At 40.2% G+C, this 25,640-nt stretch overlaps 1 protein-coding gene across 1 annotated transcript in view; it reads left to right on the top strand.

Moving 5' to 3' along the window:
- The window catches only part of TBC1D19 (TBC1 domain family member 19), a 68,230-nt gene that overhangs the window by 24,259 nt on the left and 18,331 nt on the right, over nucleotides 1–25,640 (top strand). Inside the window, exons 11-14 of the mRNA XM_070948336.1 lie at nucleotides 379–491; nucleotides 11,704–11,778; nucleotides 13,464–13,526; nucleotides 22,175–22,259. Coding sequence (XP_070804437.1) covers nucleotides 379–491; nucleotides 11,704–11,778; nucleotides 13,464–13,526; nucleotides 22,175–22,259 — 336 coding nt within the window. The remainder of the gene's footprint in view (nucleotides 1–378; nucleotides 492–11,703; nucleotides 11,779–13,463; nucleotides 13,527–22,174; nucleotides 22,260–25,640) is intronic.

The raw sequence follows: 25,640 nt of genomic DNA, 5'->3' as shown, positions 1-25,640 counted from the left end.
AGCTACCTCTTTTGCATTGGCATCCTTCAGTCTCAAGAGACTATGGTATCGTGCTCTGGAAAGAGGTCTTAAAACAGCATCTAGGGTGACTAAAATGGCCGATTCGAGAGTGGCAATCCCTTCCACACTGAGGGCAGATACATTCTGTCCACTACCCAGCTCCCAGATTTCACTGGTTCCTGGACTGCCTTTTTGCCTCAGCCTGCCGAACAAGTGTCTCTTCGAATTGGAGAAGGCCATGCTGTGTCTTTAGCCTCCAAGCTGAACGATCGGAGGTCGTTCCTCTTAGGTTCTCTTTAAGCTACCTCTTAGGTTTGCTTTAATACTCTGAAGCTTTAGGTATTTTGCCTAATTATATTTTATATACATTTCTCGTAGTTCTTATGGAGCAGGACAGTGCAGCTGCCCAACAGTACGTGCGACAAGGCTCCCCAAATTCATTAAGAGCAGAGCTGTGGGCACTGATTCTGAATATTTCAACCCAACCAGAGGTAAGCCTGAAAAGTAGATTGGAAAGACAGGTGTCTGTTTGCTATTCATGTGTCAGCTAAGTGTACGTTTTGGTTCTAGCGTTGAGCATTCTAGGAGTTTTCCTTTGCAAGATCCTACGGGGGCATCTACCTTCATTTAACACTTTTGTTCAAACTTCTGACTTTCTAGCAAAGGTGAAATGTAAAATTTGTTACTACCGGTTCTGTGGGCGTGACTTGGTGGGGGGGGGGTAATGTGACTGGGTGGGCGTGGCCAACTTTCCCCCCCCCCTTTTAAAAGCATTTTTTTCTACAATCTTAAGAGGTTGCAGAAAAAAGTGCTTTTAGAAGCCTCTGACGATCAGGCAACTCAGCTGGGATCGCGAGAGGCTTTTAAAGGCATTTTTTTTCCTACAATCTCTTCGAAGAGGTTGCAGAAAAAAGTGCTTTTAGAAGCCTCTGATGATCCCAGCTGAGCCGCACGATCATCAGAGGCTTTTTAAAAAACTTTTAAAAGCATTTTTTTGGCCGAAGAGGTTGTAGAAAAAATGCTTTTAAAAGTTAAAAAAAAAAAAAAGCCTCTGATGATCACGCGGCTTAGCTGGGCATGTGGGGGACAGGGATTTTTGCTACCGGTTCTCCAAACCACCTGCCGCCATCGCTACCGGATCGGGCAATCCGGTCCGAACCGGAAGCATTTCACCCCTGCTTTCTAGCACAACATTTTTTTTTAATCAGTGGGCTCTCCTTTTATCAATAAATTCTGCTGAAGTTGCAGTATATTCCCAGTTCTAAGAACTGTCTGATCTTCTTCCTCCCATTGAGTGCTTCTCTTTTTGCGGGAATGCCTAGGAAAACATCACCAACCCTTCTTCCCATTGCAGGATGAACTGAATGGCCTAGAGAAAAGCAAAATATGTATAAAATGTTTTATAGATGGCATTTTGCACTGGTAAGATTTGCAAAAATGTTTAAAGACCGATCGGAAAAATCTTGGAAGTGTAATCAAGCATCTGGCACATATTACCCTATGTGGTGGACATGCCCAAAAGCAAGAAAACATTGGACGAAAATACATACATGGCTGGAAAAAAATGATAAAACAACATATAGACCTGAAGCCAGAGATATTTTTGTTGGGCATTCTACCAGAAAAATATGATAAAAAGACTTCATATTTGATCCTGCCTATATTAACTGCAACTAGAATTGTATTTGCGCAACAATGGAAAAGTGATGAGATCCTGTGTGAAGGGAATGTAATTTAAAAAATATTGGATTGTGCAGAAATGGATAGATTAACACTTGCAGTTAAGGATAAAGAAGAAACTGAATATTTTTTGATATGGGACGTATTCTATCAATGGCTAGATAACAGAAACAGAAGTTAGAAAGGAGAGATATAAATGGAGAAAATGGTATAGAGGAGAATTGTTAAAGATGAGGATGTTAAATGTTAAATATTAAGGTTATTACATTATTATGTTGTTATACTATTAATATGATGGTGATAACCTATCAAAATAAAGATGTATAAATATGATTTAAGCATAATTATACCCAGAATACACACTGTTTGATGAAAATTTAATGTTATATAAATAAAACAAATAAAACATGGGGGAAAAAAGCATTTTTCTCATAAGTATAGTATGGGTTAAGGTGGCTCCTCCCTTGAAAGGCATCCAGTTTAATCCTGTCAAAAAGAACAGTTGAATAAGTTTATCAAAAAGTTGTAACCAAAACTTGTTTTTTTACCAGTTGGCTTGGGGCCACGAGGGGGAGGGGTTTCAATGCCCACTACTCGGAGGTGGTTAGCGGGAGTAAAAGACCTCATGCCTCTGCCGTTCATCTCTTACTTCTGTTTCTCTTTCTCTAGTTTTACATTTTTTTAATTGCCATCATTGTAATTATCTATTTGTCTTTTTGTAATCTGTGAGTTGCCTTACAGGGGAGATGGGCAGCATGGCAGTTTAATAACTAAATAAATAATCTCCTTCCCCACATAATTTCATCTCTTTTGCTAATAATATGCCTTGGTGGGTCCCAGTCGATAATTTACAAGTGTATTTTTAAATGTATCTTACAGTCTTTGATACAGGTAGTCCTCGATTTACGACCACAATTCAGCCCAAAATTTCCATTGCTAAGCAGGACTGTTGTTCAGTGAGGTTTACCCCGTTTGATGACCTTTCTCGCCACAGTTGTTAAGTGAATCACTGCAGCTGTTAAGTTAATAATGCGGGAATCTGGTTTCCCCCTTGACTTTGCTTCTCAGACACTGCAACTGTTATAAATACATGCCAGTTGCCAAGCGTTCAAATTTTGATCATGTGACCCTGGAGATACGGCAATGGTCATAAATATGAAAAACTGTCATAAATTACTTTTTTCAGTGCTATTATGATTTTGAACGGTCACTAAAAGAATGATTGAGTGGTGCGATGGCCTAGAGGTGGAGCTCTCACCTCACAATCAGGAAACTGAGAGTTCGATCCTAGATAGAGGCAGATATTTCTCTCTCTGGGCACAATGAGAATGTATCTGCTGAATAAAACTCCTCATTGGCTTCAGGAAGGGCATCCGGCCAGTAAACACTCCGCTCCATTCAGTTGCCCAGACTCCACCCTGCTAGGGATTATCGGGTCATTAAAATAAGATGATGATGATGATGACTAAACGAATGATTGTCATTGAAGGACTGCCTGTACATTATGAGCATTTTTCACTGCAAAATGCGAACACCCGCATTATATTGTTATAAAGTCAGGGTGGACATTAGGAAAGCCATAATTCTTCTAGACTCTCTGACTGGTAGTGCTAGTCTATTTTTCCTCGTTATTTAATCCTACAGTTATTCTGACACTGCTTGTAAAGTAATGGGAGAACTCAAACAAGCTAATCTACAGATTTATGACTGCAGTGCCTTTACAGCCTATAAATCAGTTGTGCAAACATATCTGTAAACGATATGGATCCACGGAATATTTAATTATAGTACCTGTCCACACGTGCTTAACTCTTATGATTTGCAGTATGCGAAGTCTTAAACATAAAGGGACGGGGTGGCTCAGCGGCGAAGACGCTGAGCTTGTCGATCAGAAGGTCGGCAGTTCAGTGGTTCGAATCCCTAGTCCTTCCTCTTTTTAGAGAGTCCAGTTAATTTCTAATAATCACAATTTACTGAGAGGTACCTGAAAAGAAGAGGGATGCAGTGGCTAAGACGCTGAGCTTGTCAATCGAAAGGTCGGCAGTTCAGCGGTTCGAATCCCTAGCGCCGCCTAACGGGGTGAGCTCCCGTTATTTGTCTCAGCTTCTTGCCAACCTAGCAGTTCGAAAGCACGTAAAAAAATGCAAGTAGAAAAATAGGGACCACCTTTGGTGGGAAGGTAACAGCGCTCCGTGCGCCTTTGCTGTTTAGTCATGCCGGTCACATGACCACGGAGACGTCTTCGGACAGCGCTGGTTTTTCAGGTTTGAAACGGAGATGAGCACCGCCCTCTAGAGTCGGGAACGACTAGCACATATGTGCGAGGGGAACCTTTACCTTTACCTTTACCTTGGAAAGCCTGGTCAATAGGAAAAGCTTAATGCATTGTAAGCCGCCCTGAGTCTCTGGAGAAGGGCGGCATATAAATCAAATTAAAAAAAAAAAAGCAATCTGCGTTACAAAATAGGAAACACGCATAGTATTGTTATGAAATAGGAAACACGTGGTATTATTCAACTATGTTTGTGTTTATCCACTTCAGCACTGTATTTAGTAGCAGCTTTTAAAAGCTGTAGAATAATTAGGAACATTAATTTCCTGGCAGTCGTTTTACTGTCGTACCATTCTGCTCAAAGGCCTCTAGCATTTCTCTTAATTAAGGAACTAGTTTAAATCAATGTCTGGGAGCGGATAGGATTTATTTTTCAGAAACTTCAAGAAGTCATTGCAACTTGACTTCGAAAATGAAGTGCATAAGTAGCAGAACAGAAGGAGTAATCCGGAAATTGTTTCGCCTTCGCAGATTGACTTTTGATTGTAGCGCAAATTATCAGTTGGATCCCTCGTTACTTTGCCACAAATGGGTGAATTTTATTCTGGGACAGGATGTTGATCCTGCAGCAGAAGAGGACCATATTCTAGAAATGGCTACAATCCTTAGAAATCTACTTTAAAGGGTCAGGGGATTGCCTGGAACAGTGAAAGGTACTACACTAAAGAGATTATATGAGTGCAGATTGAAAGTGTAAATCCAACCTATTGTTAGTCTTAATATACTTTTAAAAAAAGTTTTGAACTTCTTTTATTTGTATTATTGGAGTGGAATGAAATGGAATGGAATTGAAAGGGACTAGAATAGAATAGAATAGAATAGAATAGAATAGAATAGAATAGAATAGAATAGAATAGAATAGAATAGAATAGAATAGAATAGAATAGAGTAGTAGATTAGAGTAGAGTAGAATAGAGTAGAATAGAATAGAATAGAATAGAATAGAATAGAATAGAATAGAATAGAATAGAATAGAATAGAATAGAATAGAATAGAATTCTTTATTAGCCAAGTGTGTTTGAACACACAAGGAAATTGTCTCTGGCATAAGCCCACAGTGTACATATCAACAGCAAGTAATAGGTCATATGTCATAAATCATAGTTGCAATCATAAATCATATGTTACAAACAACAATTGATAAACCATAAGAAACCAATGTCTATGGAGATTCTCAGTCATCCAGATCATGGTTGTCCCAGAGATGCTTTTTCTTCATCCAGAGCTGAAGAAGCAGGTAACACACGTGTGTGTGTGTGTGTGTGTGTGTGTGTGTGTGTGTGTGTGTGGTCAGAGACAAGGAGATCTGGATACTGTGTCTGGGTGTCTAAGCTTGGCTCCTTAAACCCTGATCAAATCTGGGCCAAAGCAGACAAGCCTGCTTTGTCCCAAGGGTGAATCCGAATGCTCATTCCTGGAAAAAACATTGGAATAAATAGACTATTAATGTAACCATAACAGCTTTCCCTTTTGAATTGAACCCCCAGAGTATTTGATATGCAAATACGGAGAGTAAATATAAACACATTCTAAGTTCCTTTTGGAGATGGTCCCCAGAAAAAGGAGAAAACTTTGGAATTGCCCTAGCATTCCATTTCTTATTCCTTCTTATGCGGGTTTTCTTTTTAAGCTTCTCAAGTAAACATGGTCAGCAGGTTAGAGGATTGCTTTTAAGAAGGGAATATATCTCAAGCTCTCTACCCTGACTCTCTAAATTTCAGGGCTACTACTAATGTGGTGGTGTTAGTTGCGAAGTCATGTCCGATCCATCGCGACCCCATGGGCAATGTTCCTCCAGGCCTTCCTGTCCTCTACCATCTCCCGGAGACCATTTAAGCTCACGCCTACTGCTTCAGTGATTCCATCCAGCCACCTCGTTCTCTGTCGTCCCCTTCTCCTTTTGCCCTCAATCGTTCCCAGCATTAGGCTCTTCTCCAGTGAGTCCTTCCTTCTCATTAGGTGACCAAAGTATTTGAGTTTCATCTTCAGGATCTGGCCTTCTAAAGAGCAGTCAGGGTTGATCTCCTCTAGGACTGACCGGTTTGATCGACTTCAGTCCAAGGGACTCGCAGGAGTCTTCTCCAGCACCAGAGTTCAAAGGTATCAATTCTTTGGTGCTCAGCCTTCCTTATAGTCCAACTTTCACAGTCATACATTGCAACTACTGCTACTAATACTCTTCTGCAATTCTCTCCTTCATTAAAAAAGGGAATTAAATTGACCTCGTGGTTCCAGCCAGGGAAAGAATTGCTAACTTTAGAAATAAGATAAGTGGAAGTGTTAATGTAAAGGAGTAAAGTTTAAAGCCTGTTATCATTAGACAATCTTTCCTTCTTCAATTTCTTCAGAATTACTGGGGAAAATGGCTAATTTTTGTAATTGTATCGCTGTTTTCTCTTAAACGATTCCAAAATTTAAAACAATTACAGGATGAGTTTAGCTATTACCTCTTAAAGAGTTTTTATAGGTTAAGTGGATTTTGACTCCGTCTTTATGAAAAATCACTGCGATTCTTAATGGATTAATATGCATAGTTATTCAGGGGGCATTTTTTTTAAATAAAGGGCCTATAATATTTTTTAATATAGTTTTTTTTTTAATTTTCCCAGGCTTGTCTCCCAGGCATAAGGGTTTATTTTATGAAAAAAAGTTTTATGTAGTTCATCTTTAGAACACAACTTGGAGCAGTTCACAAGAATAATAAAATTACAAACAATTAAGATAATAAAAACTAAAACCAAGAACTAAAATGGAATAGAATAGAATAGAATTCTTTAATGGCCAAGTGTGATTGGACACACAAGGAATTTGCCTTCGGTGCATATGCTCCTCAAAGTCCTCAAGTTCTAACACAATTGGCATGTTAGTGAGAGATCTAATGATTTTGTGTTTAGTTGAGCTTCAACACAGTGTTAGTAGTAATTTTATTTTAATGCGATTGTTGTCTGTTTTTATTTTGTTTCCTGCCAGACTTTCTTAGAGAGATAGACTGAATTGATTTAATACGTAAAATAAACGATGCCACCAATATGTTGGGGAATTACAGGTCAAAATATAATTCAGGCAGAGGAAATACTCATTTTAAAAGATAAGGTATAATTCGATTTCCTGGAATCTTTTAAATGATTGAAAGCTAGCACAGTATAAAAAAATAACTTTGTCATGGCTATCAGTAATTTAAACAATGTTTCTAGAAATCTAATGAGATTTGACTTGTCACTGTGAAATACTTACGTTATTGTTCTATTCAGGCGATCCTTGACATATGGCCACAATTGAGCTCCAAATTTCTCTTGCTAAGGGAGACAGTTGTTAAGTGAGTTTTGCCCCATTTTACGACCTTTCCGGCCACCGTTATTAAGCGAATCACTGCAATTGTTAAATTAGTACCATGGCTGTTTAGTGAATCTGGCTCCCCCATTGACTTTGCTTGTGAGAAGGTCACAAAAAGTGACCACATGACCCCCCCAGGATGTTGCAACAGTCATAAATATGAGTCAAGTAGCTAAATTTTGGTCACGTGACCATGGAGAGGCTGCACCGGTCATAAATGTGAAAAACGGTCATACGTCACTTTTGCCAGGGTCGTCGTAACTTTGAACGGTCAGTAAATGAACCATCGTAAGTCAAGGACTACCTGGATTATAATTTACTTACCAACAGGATTTTATTTACATGTTCTGAATACATCTGGTTCATTTTACCTTTATCATAAAAGTAACAATGACTTTATCCTTGCCTAGTTGAATGTACTACATATTCTGCCATCTGATAAATAACATGCATTCCCTAACCGCACAGTTAAAACCCTAAAATAGAGCAAATTGTGTTTATGAGAAAAATCACAAGGATAATAAACATGATATTAAATGTGTCTGCTGTGTAACTATATATTTTCTTCTGCTGTCTTAAAAGGAGAATTGTACAGCTCTTATCTTTCTTTCTTGCTTTCTCTATTTATGCTGAATTCCTGCCATGACCATGTGCAAAAATATGCCAGCTCTCCTGACATTCCAGTGCACTAGTCCTCAACTTACGACCGCAGTTGAGCCCAGAATTTAAGTCGCTAAAATTAGAAATTTGTTCTTTTAGCGACTTAAATTCGGGGCTCAATTGTGGTCGTACGTTGAGGACTACTGTACTGGAATGTCAGGAGAGCTGGCATGTGTGTAGTCCTATACAGGTAATCCTCGACTTATGATGACCACAATTCAGCCCGAATTTTCTGTTGCTAAGTGCAAGAGTGGTGAAGTGAGTTTCGCCCCCATTTTACGACCTTTCTTGCCACTTGTTGTTAAGTGAACCACTGCAGTTGTTAAGTTAGCAACATGGTTGTTAAGTGAATCCGGTTTCCCCATTGACTTTGCTTGTCAAGCAGTCGTAAAAGGGGATCACATGACCCCAGGGCACTGCAACCGTCATAAATAGGAGTCAGTTGCCAAGCGGCCGAGTTTTGGTCACATGACCATGGGGAGGCTGCAACGGTCATAAGTGTGAAAAGCGGTCGTAAATCACTTTTTTCAGAGCCACTGTAACTTTAAACGGTCGCTAAACAAACCGTTATAAGTCAAAGACTCTCCCCAGGCTCCAAGAAAGCCTCTGGAGCCTGGGGAGAGTGAAAAACAGGCCTTCTGGTCCCAACGGAAGTTGGGACGGGTTGTTTCCGGCCTCCAGAGAGCCTCTGGGGGGTGGGGAAGGCCATTTTCGCCTTCTCCAGGTTCCAAGAAAGCCTCTGGAGCCTGGGGAGGGCGAAAAAACGGGCCTATTGGGCCCGTCGTGCCATCGTGTGCCAAAAGCGGGGGTCACGCAGGGGGGGGTTGCATGCACCTGCGTGAGGCGCATTGAATTATGGGTGTGGGCGCAAGCGAGCGTGACCCACCATCCCGCTCCCCCCGCTTTTGGCATGCGACGGCAAAAAGGTTACCTATCGTTGGTATAGGGTTTCCTGCCTGAGCAGGGGGTTGGACTAGAAGACCTCCAAGGTCCCTTCCAAATCTGTTATTGTATTCTATTCTAAACTGTCAATTGGTCCAGATGGGTTAGTGGAATTGCTTTCTTTTTACCTATTCTCTGATGTAAGTCAGCCACCTGTTTTCTATCCTCAATGAGCCAGACGCCACAAGGAAACTGTCCTCAATATCATGTCTAACCTAAGAATGTCTGGGATGTAACACAGCCAAGCAAATAATTAACTTATCTTCTGAAATTGTTGAATCCTGATGCAGTATTTTCAGAAGGCAGAGAAATTCAATTTGTAAACCTAGGAAGAATTTCATTATTCTCCTGATACGAAGAAATGGATTTGGTCTATTCTGCCTAAGAGCTGTGAAAATGAGCTGAAGTAATATGTGTTATATGTTCGAGACAAAAATTTGAATTAATTAATGCCCATGGATTTTTTAAAAAGTTTTTTCCCACCCCGCTTCTGTTGCATTTAGTGTTTTAATCACTATAATATACTGTATATAATTTTTAAAACATTTATAACTCCTACTATATTTTTTTGTCCTTGTTTGTATTTGGTTTTTTTTAAATGAAATTATACCCTACAAATGTCCCTTAATTATTTTTCAAGTCCACTTTTGATAAAAGTTTCTGTTTGAATAATAGAATATAAATACCTATGGAAATGAATCTTATATTTCCTTGTTTTAAAATATTTATTATTCCTTGCTTGGATATAAAATATGTTTCATTTGTTTTGATGATGAATATCTAACAAAGTTTCTGAGATTATATTCGGATATCCTGAATGAATTTTTTCCTAGTTCCATTTTTTATTTTTGGAACTCATTTATTTACGTAAGAAATTCAGTTCTGCCTTTCCACTATAATCAGAGCTGGTTATGTAAGAACTTTAGAACAATAATATTTAAAAACACTGAGACCATTATTACAGCCGAAAACCCTAATATGTACCATATCAAACAGGCACTCAATTAAATTCATTCACAGCAAAGGTAAATATAAACCCTTTTTATTCAGGCAGTTTCACAACGAAGTAAAACTAGCAGATTTTTAAACTGTGGTTTCCAGTCACATTTGTTGATTTTAGTATTATCTATTCACAGTTGTTTAAAATCAGAGGTGGCAGTTCTTTAGCTGGTACAGGTCTTCATACGCATCAAATTCTTGATGTTGTGATGTATAAGCGTAGTATATGTGTGGATCTAAATAATGTAGTGTTTTGCAATTAACAGGTAGAAATTTTGTCCATGCGCAGATTTTTCTAAATGCCATCCAAGATTTTTTGGTATGGCACTTCTATGGCTGGTTTATACCATAAACTTTCTATTTCAGTTTTCAGATCTTAATAGTTTGTCATCTTTGTCAATTTTTCGTCCTGTACTACCCTCTGGTATTGCAGCATCAATTATCCATACTTTCCCCCCCCCTTTTCAACCCTAATTAAATCTTATTTATTGTGAACCAAGACTTTACCAATCTATGCTCGGATAACCCGCAATACTTTAAGCTGCTTGTTTTCAATTACTTTTTCGATTCTGTGTTTCCACCAGTTTTTCATTCCCAGCACATGCTAAGTTTTACAGATGCTCCAATGAAACTTTTTCGCAACTGCGTTATTGTGTGTACTCAGTTTGTGCAGGTTTTTTTTTTGTTTTGCTTGAGTGGAGTATATAATTTACTGTTTCTTCTGCCACTTTGCACAATCTACACTTAAAAACATTTGATGTCCCCCCCCCAAAAAAAAATTCTGGCCTTGATTGCATTAATTCAAATGTAATTACAATTATATATTACTATTATCTTTTATTCATTAAATATGAAACTCAGTCAACTGAACATTCAAAAATGCATCACAAATACCATTGACTGGTGCAAATGGTTGATACTGGTTGCTGCGAGCATCCTAGGTATCAACCAAGTACCTTCTTAAGATATACAATGTTCCGAGTAGCGCAGTTTTTTGCAGTTCCTCTGGTGTTATTGCAGGAAGCTGCAATTTGTTGATGTATCTTATAAAATTCTTGGACATGGTACCAAGTGCCCTGATGACAATGACTATCACTGTTATATGTTTCATCCATAATTGTGTAGTTTCGATGGCCAGGTCGCGATATTTCATGATTTTTTTCCAGTTCTTTTTCTTCGACTCTGGCATTTCCTGGTACCGCGATGTCAATAAATTGTACGTTTTGGTTTTCGACAACTGTGATATCTGGCGTGTTGTGTTCCAAATGACGATCAGTCTGTATTCGAAAGTCCCACAAGATCTTCACTGTCTCATTTTCGACAACTTTTTCCACTTTGTGCTCCCATGACTTTTTGGATACAGGTATTTTTTACATAATGACCAGTGGATTAATTTAGCAACTTGGTCGTGTCTAGCTTTGTAATCAGTTTGTGCGATTTTGCTGCACTCGCATATTAAGTGTGAAACAGTTTCGACTTTGTCGTTGCAAAGTCGCCAGTTTGGATTGTCAGTGAATTTTTGTATCTTCGCTTTCACGATAGCATTATTATTATTATTATTATTATTATTATTATTATTATTATTGGTTAATCTTTAGTGAGATTCACAGCCTTTGAGGCTGGTTAATAGCTCAGCAGCTCGAGTCCTAACCAAGGACCTAGGAACTGTTGTTGTTGTTGTTGTTGTTGTTGTTGTTGTTGTTGTTGTTGTTATTATTATTATTATTATTATTATTATTATTATTATTTCATTTTAGGATATCTTGTACTATGAACAACTGAAGTCTAACGTGATCCAGTACAATCTTTTGGTGGACAGTCTGATTTATAAAGTGAGTAATTTTTGAATTGCACATTTCTGTGGTCAGTAATTAATGCGTTACTCAGCCTCTAGGCTTTATGTAGTGAAAAGGAATGTTTGTTTTGACCGGGCTTAATGTCTTTTATAATGACTAACCTTATTAATTGTGTTCTGCTTGCAAGATAGCAGATAGCAAACAAATCCAAGGGCCTTGAATTTCTGGCTAGTAAGGAGCGAAAATCTCTATGGTTCTGCTATGATCACCATAATATATCTTTTGAATGTGGTGTTTATGTAGAAGTACTAACAGGAATCAAAATCAGCGTGACTCTTGCTATCGGAATTCCCATTTTTGCAGTTAGAATCCTTTGGAATGTGGCATATCTCAGCCTGGCCAAGCACAATCGCGGGCATTCAAAAACGTGATCAGAAGCCATTTCATTTCTTGAATAAATGGGGGGAAAAACCCTCTTAGTTTGGACTGCTAACTAGTTTATTTATTTATTTATTATTCGAATTTCTATACCGCCCTTCTCCTTTCGGACTCAGGGCGGTGGACAGCCAAAATAAAAACATTTATACATAAAGTACGATTAAAAATAGATTTAAAATAATTAAATTTGGCCCATAGTTTAAAATTTATCAATTTAAAATCCATATCAAAATTTAAAACCAACCATAAAATCATAAAATCAAGAGAGACCGGCTAACTGAAAGAGATGAGTTTTTAGGGCCCGACGAAAAGTCCAGAGGTCGGAGATCACTCGTATCTCGGGGTAGATTGTTCCAAAGGGTAGGTGCCACCACAGAGAAGGCTCTCCTCCTGGGGGTCGCCAGCCGGCATTGTCTAGCCGACGGCACCCTGAGGAGGCCCTCTCTGTGGGAGCGAACCGGCCGGTGGGAGGCTATTTGTGGCAGAAGGCGGTCCCGTAAGTACCCTGGCCCTAAGCCATGGAGCGCTTTAAAGGTGATCACCAACACCTTGAAGCACACCCGGAAGTCCACCGGAAGCCAATGCAGCTCGCGCAGGAGAGGAGTCACATGGGAGTTAAATAATAAACCGCCGGAATAAATGGAGATTTGAGACATGCCCATTTTTGGATCCCACAGTGTTTTGCTAGTAGTGTTCCAATATCTCAGGGGCTGCCACAAAGAAGAGGGGATCAAGCTATTTTCCAAAGCACCTAAAGGCAAGACAAGAAGCCAAGGGTGGAAAATAATCAAGGAGAGAACCAAGCTAGAAATAAGGAGAAAATTTCTGACAGCGAAAATAACTAATCAGTGGAACCGCTTTTGCCTTCAGAAGTTGTGGGTGCTCCATTACTGGAGGTATTTAAGACGAGATTGGACAACCATTTGTCTGAAATGATGTAGGGCTTCCTGTTTGAGCAGGGGGTTGGACTAAAAGACCTCCAAAGTCCTTTCCAACTCTGTCATTCTGTTTCTTTCATTATAGATCAATGATTCTAAGGGAACTTTTCATTGCATTTGAAAATTAGAAGTTGAAGAAAGACTGAGCTTGATATAGGAGTAGCGCCAGAACTGTTGTTAACGCCATTAGATGACGATAGTGCTGCGGCTTGTTATATTGTGTACGGTGTGAGAGGTGCCCACGTGGAAAAGATGTGGCTCAGCTTCAGAAAGTTGTCTGTTATTTATTTATTTATTTATTTATTTATTTATTTATTTATTTATTTATTTATTTATTTATTTCAGGATGTGAAATTGACAGCCAGCAATGATGACTACTACTTTGTGTTTGAGGATTATTTATATCAGGTAAGTATTTACGTGGAGCAAATGGCAAATCATTCGTCATTGGAAGAAGGACATTTGGGCCAGGGTAGAGTTTATTCTGTTTACTTTGTAGATCAAATAAAACTTGTAATGCAACAGCTGCTCTTAAGTAGAGCTACAGTGCGTTGCTGTGTGTATCTACACAAGAGTAAATTCCATTTATATTTTGTGGGGCACACACATTCGCATACCACTTCCAACAGCCCTGTTCCGAACGGGCCAAGGCCCAGTAGTGGGACGGGGGTTGGGGACCTTTAGATCATCATCACTGCAGACATAAGATTGGCCCCTACTTGCTCCCTGAAGACCTGGTTTGCCAAGGGCCTGGGGACCCCACAGTGGGATGGTGCCCATCAAATGGCTCGCTTGATTATTGTCGCCAAAGAGGACAATAACAGGGGGTTACCCTGTTTCCCCTAAAATAAGACCTCCCAGATAATAAGCCCAATTGGGCTTTTGAGTGCTAAAATAAGCCCTCCCTGAAAATAAGCCCTCCCCAAAAATATTAAACCACATGCGCAGCCAGTCCCCACCATTTCCTCTGGTTAGGGTTAGGGAAACAGAGCTGGAAATCAGACGACAAGAGGATCCCCATTTTGCTCCACACGCTCCAAAATAATAAAACCTCCCCGAAAATAAGGGCAAGTGCTTATTTCGGGGTTCAAAAAATATAAGACAGGGTCTTATTTTTGGGGAAACACGGTATCTATCTATCTATCTATCTATCTATCTATCTATCTATCTATCTCTATATATTTTTATCTATCGGTATATATTTTTAAATTGTTTTTATATTGGGGTTTCCCCCCCCCCCTTATAAGCTGCCCTGAGTTACTGAGAGTGAGTTGGCGCACCCTACAAATTTTCTTAAATTAAATGTGAAGCATTATAGCTACAGTTGTTCTAAGCATTGCTTTTGTTTGCAATGGAGATTAATGGGCAGTGGCCATGGGCAGGGGTGAGCTTCAACATTTTTAGCAAGGGGTTTTCTGCCCTGTTGCTGAGTGGGCATGACCATGGTGGGCGTGGCCTAGTCGGCCTCCTGCACCACGGCTGGGGGGGGCGTTTTTGCCCTCCCTTGGCTCCTGAGGCTTTTGTCGAGCCTCTGGGAGGGTGAAAATGGCCTCCCCAGGCTCTGGAGGCTAGAAACGGGCCCATTTCTGGCCTTCCAGAACTTCCGGTAAGCCCATTTTTCGCCCTCCCCAAGCCTCTGCACGCGCCCTGCATTTACCTGTATCCAAAACGGGCCACATGGGAATTCCTGGGAGGGGTGGGGCGGGGCCAACCAGGAGTGGGATTTGGAGGTTCTCCGAACTGCACAGAATCTTAGCTAGAGGTTCTCCCGAACCTCTGCAAACCCCCAGCAGCCCACCACTGGCCATAGGTTTTGGAGAAAATCTGGCATTCATGAGAAATTTGGATCCTTTTAGGAGTTCTTCTGGAAAGGGCATCAAGAATACAAGTTTTAAACATTCAAAGATGATTTAAAGATAAAAGGAACCAATGATATTTGTTGTGCCCGGTCTTTGGCATATATAAAAGAAGTAACCTATAGTAACCTATAATATATATATTATATATAATAGAATTTACTATGACCCTTGGAAAGGCACCCATAATTTATGCATCCACAATATATGACCTTTGTTTCTATTAAAAATGAAGCTGTGTCTGTGTTTGTAATTGTCTGTGTCGCTTCTTTTAAATCTCTCTTAATGAAGGTTTATTACATTTGCAAATTTGCTAACATACATTTGATTATAATGTCAGTATAAATGTCATGGGGTTAGAACCTCATTTTCACGGTAAGTTCAACTCAATTAGTCAAAGCTGTTGGAAGTGTCTTTTTTTTTTCTTCCTAGTTGAATCAAATAAGCATTCCTTAACTTAGGATTCTGTATATTCTGAGAATAAAGTACAGGCAAAAAAACTAATGCTCTCTAAATCATCATTAAGATATTTGTCTGATTGCCTTGCGATGAAGAAAGCTTTCAAAATAAAAGCTTGTGATATTGAAGATGCCATCTAACTACCCTGTTTTTCCCAAAAATAAGACCCAACCGGAAAATAAGTCCTAGCATGATTTTTCAGGATGCTTGTAATATAAGCCCTACCCCCAAAATAAGCCCAAATTAAGATTGTCAGCCAGATTGATGCATTTAGTACCGTATTTTCCCCAAAATAAGCCCTAACCGGAAAATAAGCTCTAGCATGATTTTTCAGGATGCTCATAATATAAGCTCTACCCCAAAATAAGCCCCAATTAAGATTGTCAGTCAGATTGATGCATTTAGTACCGTATTTTCCCCAAAATAAGACCTAACCAGAAAATAAGCCCTAATGTGTCTTTTGGAACAAAAATTAATATAAGACCCATCTTATTTTTGGGGAAGTACTGTAAAACTACAGCCTTAAGAGCAATTAGCTAAAACATCTATTTATTGAAATAGAAGAAAGCTGCATTACCCAAGCTGTAAAACATCAGGATCGCATACTGTACATATGCCAAGCTAGGCATGCTACAGAGTTGAAGTCAGTGTTCTCTTCTGCATCGTTTCTAGCCAGCATTTTATGTTTGTAGGTGGCCTTTCAGGTGAAACGGACCTTGATGTTCATAGCTAGACAGCTGGGTAATCTTTGCAAGGGAACGGATAGTTGAAATTGACACCAAATGCACCTTTCAAATCATCTTAAGAGAACCAGCGGATAGGAAACCCAATGGAAAAAAAGACGTTGGGACTCTAGAAAGAGTGCAGTGGAGAGCAACAAAGATGATTGGAGGACTGGAGGCTAAAACATATAAAGAACGGTTGCAGGAACTAATGAAAAGGAGGACTAGGGGAGACATGATAGCAGTGTTCCAAGATCTCAGGGGCTGCCCCAAAGAAGAGGGAGTGAAGCTATTCTCCAAAGCACCTGAGGGCAGGACAAGAAGCAATGGGTGGAAACTAATCAAGGAGAGAAGCAACCTAGAACTCAGGAGAAATTTCCTGACAGTTAGAACAATTAATCAGTGGAACAACTTGCCTCCAGAAGTTGTAAATGCTCCAACACTGGAAGTTTTTAAGAAGATGTTGGATAACCATTTGTCTGAAGTGGTGTAGGGTTTCTTGGCTAAGTAGGGGATTGGACTAGAAGACCTCCAAGGTCCCTTCCAACTCTGTTATTCTATTCTATTCTATTCTATTCTATTCTATTCTATTCTATTCTATTCTATTCTATTCTATTCTATTCTATTCTATTCTACTCTACTCTACTCTACTCTACTCTACTCTACTCTACTCTACTCTACTCTACTCTACTCTATTCTTTCCAATACTCTACTCTACTCTACTCTACTCTACTCTACTCTACTCTACTCTACTCTACTCTACTCTACTCCTATTCTATTCTATTCTATTCTATTCTATTCTATTCTTTCCAATATTCTACTCTACTCTACTCTGTTCTGTTCTGTTCTGTTCTGTTCTATTCTCAATTTTTAAAAAATGACTAGGGGTGAGAGGATAGCAGCGGTCCAATATCTGAGGGGCTGCCTCAGATATTGGTATAGACGAGGGGGTCAGTTTATTTTCCAAAGCACCTGAAGGCAGAACAAGAAGCAATGGTTGGAAACCAATCAAGGAGAGAAGCAACCTAGGAGAAATTTCCTGACACAGAGAGCAATGGTGTAAAACAGTGGACCGGTTTGCCTCCAGAAATTATGGTTGCCCCATCACTGGTGGTTTTTAAGAAGAGATCGGACAGTCAACTTGAATAGTACAGGATCTCCGACTCGAGCAAAGGTGCTGGACTAGAAATCATCCAGGCTCCCTTTGTGTGAATTCGCTTTAATTTTCTACCATCGGGAATGTTGGAAGTTGGATTTAATACAGTTCTCATTATCACAGACTTAATAACCGTGCAGTTCAGGCAGAATTGAAGGCGGAACATTGTTTCCTGTGTTCTGTTTTTTTTTTTTTTTTTAAATCTCCGACAAAAGCTATTTCAACCATTTCTGAAAAGAATTTGTCTGGTCAAACAGAGTCACTTAGAGCAGACGCAAATGCTCAGGTTGCCTACTTAATTGCCAAATTCTGCTTCCGAGTGATAAGGATATCCCGTCAGATGTTCATTTCTTTGGGACTCTTTATAATGACTAATTTGGATATATCAATAACTGTTGGATAAGCACGAAGAGGACAGAACGTTTCCATTTGCGTATAATTTCATGGAGTCTGCTCTGTGTCTGCATATGTCAGGCTCAAGGCCAAAGACACACTGAAAGGCGATGGACTCCAGTCTTTTATTTGATTACACTTAGTGGATAGAATCTCTGCCAAACTAAGGCTAATCCAGGCAGTCCTCGATTTACAACCACAATTGAGCCCAGAATTTGTGTTGCTGAGTGAGAAATTTGTTAAGTGAGTTTTGTCCTGTTTTACGACTTTTCTTGCCACATTTGTTAAGTGAATCACTGCAGTTGTTAAATTGCACTTGACACGGGAAGGAAGGAAGGAAGGAAGGAAGATAGAGAAGGAGAAAAGGAAGGAAGAGGGGAAGGAAGGAAGATAGGAAGGGAAGCAAGAAGGGGAAGAAAAGAAGGAAGGAAAAGAAAGGAAGATAGGGAAGGAGAAAAGGAAGGAAGAGGGAGGGAGGAAAGAAGAAAGGAAGATAGGGAGGAAAGGAAGCAAGAGGGAAGGAAGGAAGGAAAAGTAGGGAAGGAGAAAAGGGAGGAAGAGGGTGGAAGGAAGGAAGATAGGAAAGGAAGCAAGAAGGGGAAGGAAGGAAAAGAAAGGAAGATAGGGAAGGAGAAAAGGAAGGACGAGGGAGGGAGGAAAGAAGAAAGGAAGATAGGGAGGAAAGGAAGGAAGAGGGGGAAGGAAGGAAGGAAAAGTAGGGAAGGAGAAAAGGGAGGAAGCGGGTGGAAGGAAGGAAGATAGGAAAGGAAGCAAGAAGGGGAAGGAAAGGAAAGAAGGAAGGAAAAGAAAGGAAGATAGGGAAGGAGAAAAGGAAGGAAGAGGGAGGGAGGAAAGAAGGAAGGAAGATAGGGAGGGAAGGAAGGAAGAGGGGGAAGGAAGGAAGGAAAAGTAGGGAAGGAGAAAAGGGAGGAAGAGGGTGGAAGGAAGGAAGATAGGAAAGGAAGCAAGAAGGGGAAGGAAGGAAAAGAAGATAGGGAAGGAGAAAAGGAAGGACGAGGGAGGGAGGAAGGAAGATAGGGAGGAAAGGAAGCAAGAGGGGGAAGGAAGGAAAAATAGGGAAGGAGAAAAGGGAGGAAGAGGGTGGAAGGAAGGAAGATAGGAAAGGAAGCAAGAAGGGAAGAAAAGAAGGAAGGAAAAGAAAGGAAGATAGGGAAGGAGGAAGGAAGATAGGAAAGGAAGGAAGAGGGGGAAGGAAGGAAGGAAAAGTAGGGAAGGAGAAAAGGGAAGAAGAGGGTGTAAGGAAGGAAGATAGGAAAGGAAGCAAGAAGGGGAAGAAAGGAAGGTAGAAAAGAAAGGAAGATAGGGAAGGAGAAAAGGAAGGACAAGGGAGGGAGGGAGGAAGGAAGATAGGGAGGAAAGGAAGCAAAAAGGGGGAAGAAAAGGAAGGAAAAGAAAGGAAGATAGGGAAGGAGAAAAGGAAGGAAGAGGGAGGGAGGAGGGAAGGAAGGAAGATAGGGAAGAATCTGTATGGCTGAACACTTGTCTGAATCCATAATTTTCTCTCCTCTTTCTGCTGACGTGGGTCCTTATAAACTAGCTTTTAATTTTTCCTGTTTATTACTACTTTGCTGGCTGTGGTATATTTTAAGAGTTTGGATAGGAGCACGGGGTTTGATAAGTAGTGCTGAAAGTGTGTATTTAAGATAAAGGGACTTTGCCCTCTGAAAAAATGTTAACCAGCGAAGTAGTAAGTTATTCAAGAAGGTGAGCCCATATCTCGGGCAGAAAATTATTCTGTCTTCTATCAGAAGCCCAGACCGGATTTTCAAGACCTTTCTGCTTTTCTTTGACAAATACAATTTTCAGAGGATTTTGTTTATATTAAATATTAAACGGAAAGGTTCTCTCCGCACAGGCCCTACACTGGGAAACATTGTCATGGCGTTGGAAAAATTCTGTTTAAAATAAAAAGATAAGCTGCAGCACGTCCCACATTAGAGTTATCACTCGTGGAAATGAATTTGCTGTAGATTTGTGTGGGTTTTTTTTTCCTGCGGCAGAATAAAAGGAGCAGTCGTGTGTGTATAGGGTTCTGAGTTTATACATAGAAAAATTGGGAGATAACTCTTTGTTGGTGATCCAGTTTTCTCTACCACTGCCTTAAAAAACCTAGAAAACTGGAGGTTATTTTTACAATACTCCTTAAAAGGTCCAAATAGGAAGAATTACTGGAAAAAAATGGTTGGAACATGGTTGGAAAAAATGTTGAAGCAGCATATAGATTATAAGACAGGAATATTTTTGTTAGGCGTAGTACCAGAGAATATATATATATATATATATTTTTCCAAGTTTTTTATTTTATTTTATATATGTATGTATCAATGAGTGAACACCCAGTGTGGCACCTGGGTGTCGTACATTCTAATACAAATAAAATTGGTAAAATTAATCATAGTTATTACATCCAACCAACTTATATATTTCTAATAATAATACACATTTATATTAAGTTGCAAATCTGTCATTATTCAATTATTCCATGTTTTCTCTTGTTATTGCTTTTATTTTATTATATAAAAGTGTATACACTAATATTCCCCCTTTTCTCTTATTTCTATTTCTTATTCTCGCTTTTAATCATGTCACCCTTTATTAAGAGACGTTTTCTTTCTATCCTACCTAACTTCTAGTCATGTCACCTACCTAAAAGAGAAGAGAAAAAGAAAAGCAAATCAGAACAACAACAAAAAAGATAGATCATCTATCCATCGTCTCTTGCCCGCTTCAATACTTTAGTTGCTATGCTTTTTTTTTTTACTTGCCTCCCATATTCCTCTCTTGGATCTTTATCTCTGTCTGTATCTACTTCTTAGCTATTCAATCTAGGTATTTCTCCCACCTCTACCCTTTTCCACTGCCTAATTTCCACACTTCCTACCCAGGTCACTATCTCCCTTTCAAAAGCATCTTCCTATATCTCTAATTCTCTTCTCAACTCTCTTAATATATTTTCCCCCGATTTAATTCATCAGTCACTGTTATTTTCATTGTTATCTCCACCTTCTTTTATTCTCTGGTTCTTCAGCTCAGTCTTTTCCTCCATTTTTTCTGTTGGCTCCTTCCTTTCCTGAGTGTCTTCGTCTTTACTCATATTCATCAAGGAAACATACCATGTTTCCCCAGAAATAAGACCCTGTCTTATATTTTCTTGAACCCCGAAATAAGTGCTTGGCCTTATTTTTGGAGAGGTCTTATTATTTTGGGGCGCGTGGAGCAAGATGGGACTCCTCTTGCCATCTTACCTGATTTCCAGCTCTGCATTTAAATATTTTCGGGGAGGGCTTATTTTCGGGGGAGGCTTATTTTTAGCGCATGCGCTCAAAAGCCCAATTGGGCTTATTATCAGGGGATGTCTTATTTAATACTACATGTTTTGACAGCAGCAAGAATTGTATTTGCACAGTTCTGGAAAAACGAGAATACACCTATAGAAGAAGATGTAATTTTAAAAAAAATTAGATTGTGCAGAAACGGACAGATGGACGTTAAAGATAAAAGAAAGGGAAGATACAGAGTACTTTCAAAAATGGGATTTGTTTTACAAATGGTTTGGATGACAGAGGTGGACATTAGGAGTTAGAAAAGGATTACTATATAATGGGGTGAAATGCAAAATTTGTTACTACCGGTTCTGTGGGCGTGGCTTGGTGGGGTGGGTGGGCGTGGCTAACTTTTTTTTTTTTTAACTTTTCAAAGCATTTTTTCTAATGCTTTGAAAAGCCTCTGCCAATCAGGCAACTCAGCTGGGATCGTCAGAGAGGCTTTTTAAAAAATACTTTGAAAAGCCTCTCTGACAATCAGGCAACTCAGCTGGGATTGTCAGAGACTTTTCAAAGCATTTTTTTTAACCACCTCTTCGGCCAAGAGGTTGCAGAGAAAAATGCTTTGAAAAGCCTCTGACGATCCCAGCTGAGCCGCGTGATCAGCAGAGGCTTTTTTTTTTTTTTACTTTTAAAAGCATGTTTTCGTCGGAAGAGGTGGTAGAAAAAATGCTTAAAAAAAAAGCCTCTGATGATCGTGCGGCTCAGCTGGGCATGGTGGGGGGGGGGGGCGCAGGGATTTTTGCTACCGGTTCTCCGAACCACCCACCACCATCGCTACCGGATCGGGCGATCCAGTCTGAACCGGGAGCATTTCACCCCTGCTATATAAGCAACTTGACCCAGACAATGCGCTGTTCACCAAGCACTTTTGTGTGTAAAATGAAAATGTATAAATAAACTGATAAAAAAAAAAGTTCAAATAGGACGAAGCATACCTGTTGCTTTTCCAGGAACATGAGAGCCATCATTCAGTTGGAGGGGGTTAATCTAAGCATTTTGCTTGTCCTTAACATGTAGTAAAACTTTCACCTTTGCAGGAAATGTCTTTTTTCGATAATTCGGTTAAAAATGAGCTTATCCTTCACCGATAACTTTCTGATAAGTGTGTTTGTGTTTTCCACAGGTGTTGCTTTGTTTCTCCCGAGACACTTCAGTGTTGGAACACTTTGCGTACAATAGTGCTACCCCACCCAGATCGTTCATTCGAGGTAAAGAAACGTTCATTTGAAATGCTCAAGCCAAGAAAGACGTTGAAGAGACAGAATATTTTATAAATGTTACTTGATGGTCTTAACCTGAGTGGCGTAGGAGGCTAATGCCTCCTACTAAGGCAGCATTTAACATCCAGCTGCCTGTAATTACTGCGAGTTCAATTCTCACCAGGCTCAAGGTCGCCTGAGCCTTCCATCCTTTCTAAGGTGGGTAAAATGAGGACCCGGTTTGTGGGGGCAATAAGCTGACTTTGTATAAAATATACAAAAGTATGAAGGCTATTGCTTAACACATTGAGTTTCCAGAGAAGGGCGGCATATAATAAATAATAAATAAATAAATAACCAACTAACTAACTAACTAACTAACTAACTAACTAACTAACTAACTAACTAACCAAACAAGGATTGGGAAATGTTCAAACCTTGATGTCTGTGGTTCATGACGACAAATGCATTGAATTACCACTTTCTTTGCATCTCATGAATATCTTTGGCAGGGTGGAGTATGTAAATCCCACTATAGAAGGAAAATGTTTCGGCCTATTTTTGGCCTTCTGTCAGGGGTGTCAAACTCGATTTCATTGAGGGCCGCATCACGGTTGAGTTTGGCCTCATGGGGGGCAGGGTGGGTGTGGCCAGCATGACATTACTCGTGTTGGGAGCTGCCTGTGGTGGCCTGAACACTCTGCCAGCGAGAAGAAGCTCCCAAGCTCCGTTTTCGGAGATGGCCTCCTGCAACCCTCTGCAAGTGAAAACGGAGCTTTAGGGGGCACGCACAGCCCTCGCGAGCTCCGTTTTCTGCTGGGACGGCCTCCTGCAACCCTCTGCCAGAGAAAACAGAACTCAGGAGGGACACGCGCAGCCCTCGCGACCTCCGTTTTAACCTGGGATGGCCTCCTGCAACCCTCTGCCAGTGAAAATGGAGTTCGGGGGGCTCACACGGCCCTCGCGAACTCCGTTTTCAGCTGGGACGGCCTCCTGCAACCCTCTGCCAGTGACAACGGAGCTCAAGAGGGTCGCATGCGGCCTGCGCGAGCTCCGTTTTCACTGGCAGAGGCACCGCGGGTTAGTCCTTCACTGTTTCCAGGGTGGGCTCAGGGCCAGATCTGCCAACGGGCCTTGAGTTTGACAGGCCTGATTTGTGTAATTCAGCTTCTGAAACAACAATCAAAGTAAAAAGATTGACAGGGGTCCTGGGAGTAAGCCCGATTTACTTGTATTCCTTTTTTTTTTTTTTAATGAAAACTGAGGAAAATCAGTGCCTTACTGAATTATTTCTGTTGAGGAAAAAATGTTCTGCAGGCAAGCAGTTCTCGAACTCACGAGCACAACCGACCCCAAAATTTCTCTTGCTAAGTGAGTTTTGTCCCATTTGATGGCCTTTCTTGCCATACTTGTTAAGTGACCTCACTGCAGTTGTTAAATGGGTAGCACGGTTGTTAAGTGAACCCCCATTGACTTTGCTTGGCAGGAGGTCACAGAAAGTGATCACACGACCCCGCAGCCATCTTAAATATGAGCCAGTTGCCAAGCCTCCAAATTTTGATCACAAGGCCACCAGGAAAGGGGGGGGGGGGTGTTCTTACAGTTTTAAGTCTGAAAAACGGTCCCAGGTCGCTTTTTTCAATGCTGTTGTAACTTTGAACGGTCACTAAACGATCTGTTGTAAGTCGAGGACTACCTGTATATCCCAGTCCATTTTCTGCAGTAGCTTATTTGTGCATTTCTCATTTTCCTGCTTTCAGTTGCTCTTCCATGAAACGGGCCTTTTTACCTATCTGTAACATTTAGAGGGACGCGGTGGCTCGGTGGCTAAGACGCTGAGCTTGTCGATCGAAAGGTCGGCAGTTCAGCGGTTCGAATCCCTAGTGCCGCGTAACGGGGTGAGCTCCCGTTACTTGTCCCAGCTTCTGCCAACCTAGCAGTTCGAAAGCACGTAAAAAAATGCAAGTAGAAAAATAGGGACCACCTTTGGTGGGAAGGTAACAGCGTTCCATGCACCTTTGGCATTTAGTCATGCCGGCCACATGACCATGGAGACATCTTCGGACAGCACTGGCTCTTCGGCTTTGAAACGGAGATGAGCACCGCCCCCTAGAGTCAGGAACGACTAGCACATATGTGCAAGGGGAACCTTTTCCTTTCCCTTTACCTGAAAAGTATCATAAGAAGAAGCTGTTCCTTGTTTAAATGCCATTAATCCAGATGAAATACCTTTCAGTTGATATCTAAAACAATTACAGTGTACAGTTAGTCCTCAACTTACAACAGTTCCTTTAGTGACCATTCAACGTTATAATGGCACTGAAAAAAGTGACTTATGACCACTTTTCGCACTTACGACCTTTGTAGTATTCTCAGGATCGTGTGATCAAAATTCAGACGTTGGCAAAATCACCAGGTTCTCCCATATTTTGTAAATTCCTTGAGTCAAATGGGTTGCATTGTTTCCATATTTTTCTTCTAAAATTCTGGATTTCTATAATTCTAGAGTCGGGAACGACCAGCACATATGTGTGAGGGGAACCTTTACCTTTACCTAACATTTAGTACCGTTTCTATCATTTTAAAATTTCAGAGAATGTACAAATGCACCTTTCTTTCGAAACAGAGTAGAAAAATAAGACCAAAAAATGCGCTTTTGATGAACTTTGCAATAGATGTGGCTCTTTAAAATTTACCCGTATGCAGGATAATTAAATTTAATGCATCCCAATATTCTTCTGGAAAAATCATTGTTTGAAATAAGCTTTTAAGCTGTTGTAATGCTTGCTATTAAAGTATAATACATGTTGCATAATAGCTGGAAGAAAGTTAATCCATTACTGGTCCTCATTCTGGATCATTACTTTAAGGATAGTTTTACAGGTAGTTCTCCACTTACAACGGTTCGTTTAGCGACTGTCAGATGTTACAACAACATTTTAAAAAGCGACTTACGATCATTTTTCACACGTATGACCCTTGCAGCATACACTTGGATGCTTGACAGATGATTCACATTTATGACGGTTGCAGTATCCCGGGGTGGTCATGTGATCACCTTTTGCCAAGCAAAGTCATCGGGGAAACCGTGTAGCTAATTCAACAACTGCAGCGATTTACTTAACAAACGGGGCGGCTAAGGTCGTAAAAATGGGGCAAATCTCACTTAACAAATTCCTGACTTAACAAATATAAATTTTGGGCTCAATTGTGGTCGTAAGTTAAGGACTACCTGTGATTTACAGCTTGTTATGTTTGTTATTATTTTCTTGTCCTCTGAATTTCACTCCAGTTTGTCCCTCTGGTTATTGTGGCAGGGTCTACGTTTTTCATATGGAAAACCTTGCATTCTCTTGCTGCTTATCTGATTCTCGGTGTGTTATTTCTGTT

The sequence above is a fragment of the Pituophis catenifer genome, unplaced genomic scaffold (assembly GCF_029215685.1).
Source record: "Pituophis catenifer annectens isolate HBS135680 unplaced genomic scaffold, rPitCat1.0.hap2 SCAF_8, whole genome shotgun sequence".
Lineage (NCBI taxonomy): Eukaryota > Metazoa > Chordata > Lepidosauria > Squamata > Colubridae > Pituophis > Pituophis catenifer.
The sequence above is the reverse complement of the archived record's forward strand: the minus strand, read 5'-3'. Positions and strand labels throughout refer to the sequence as shown.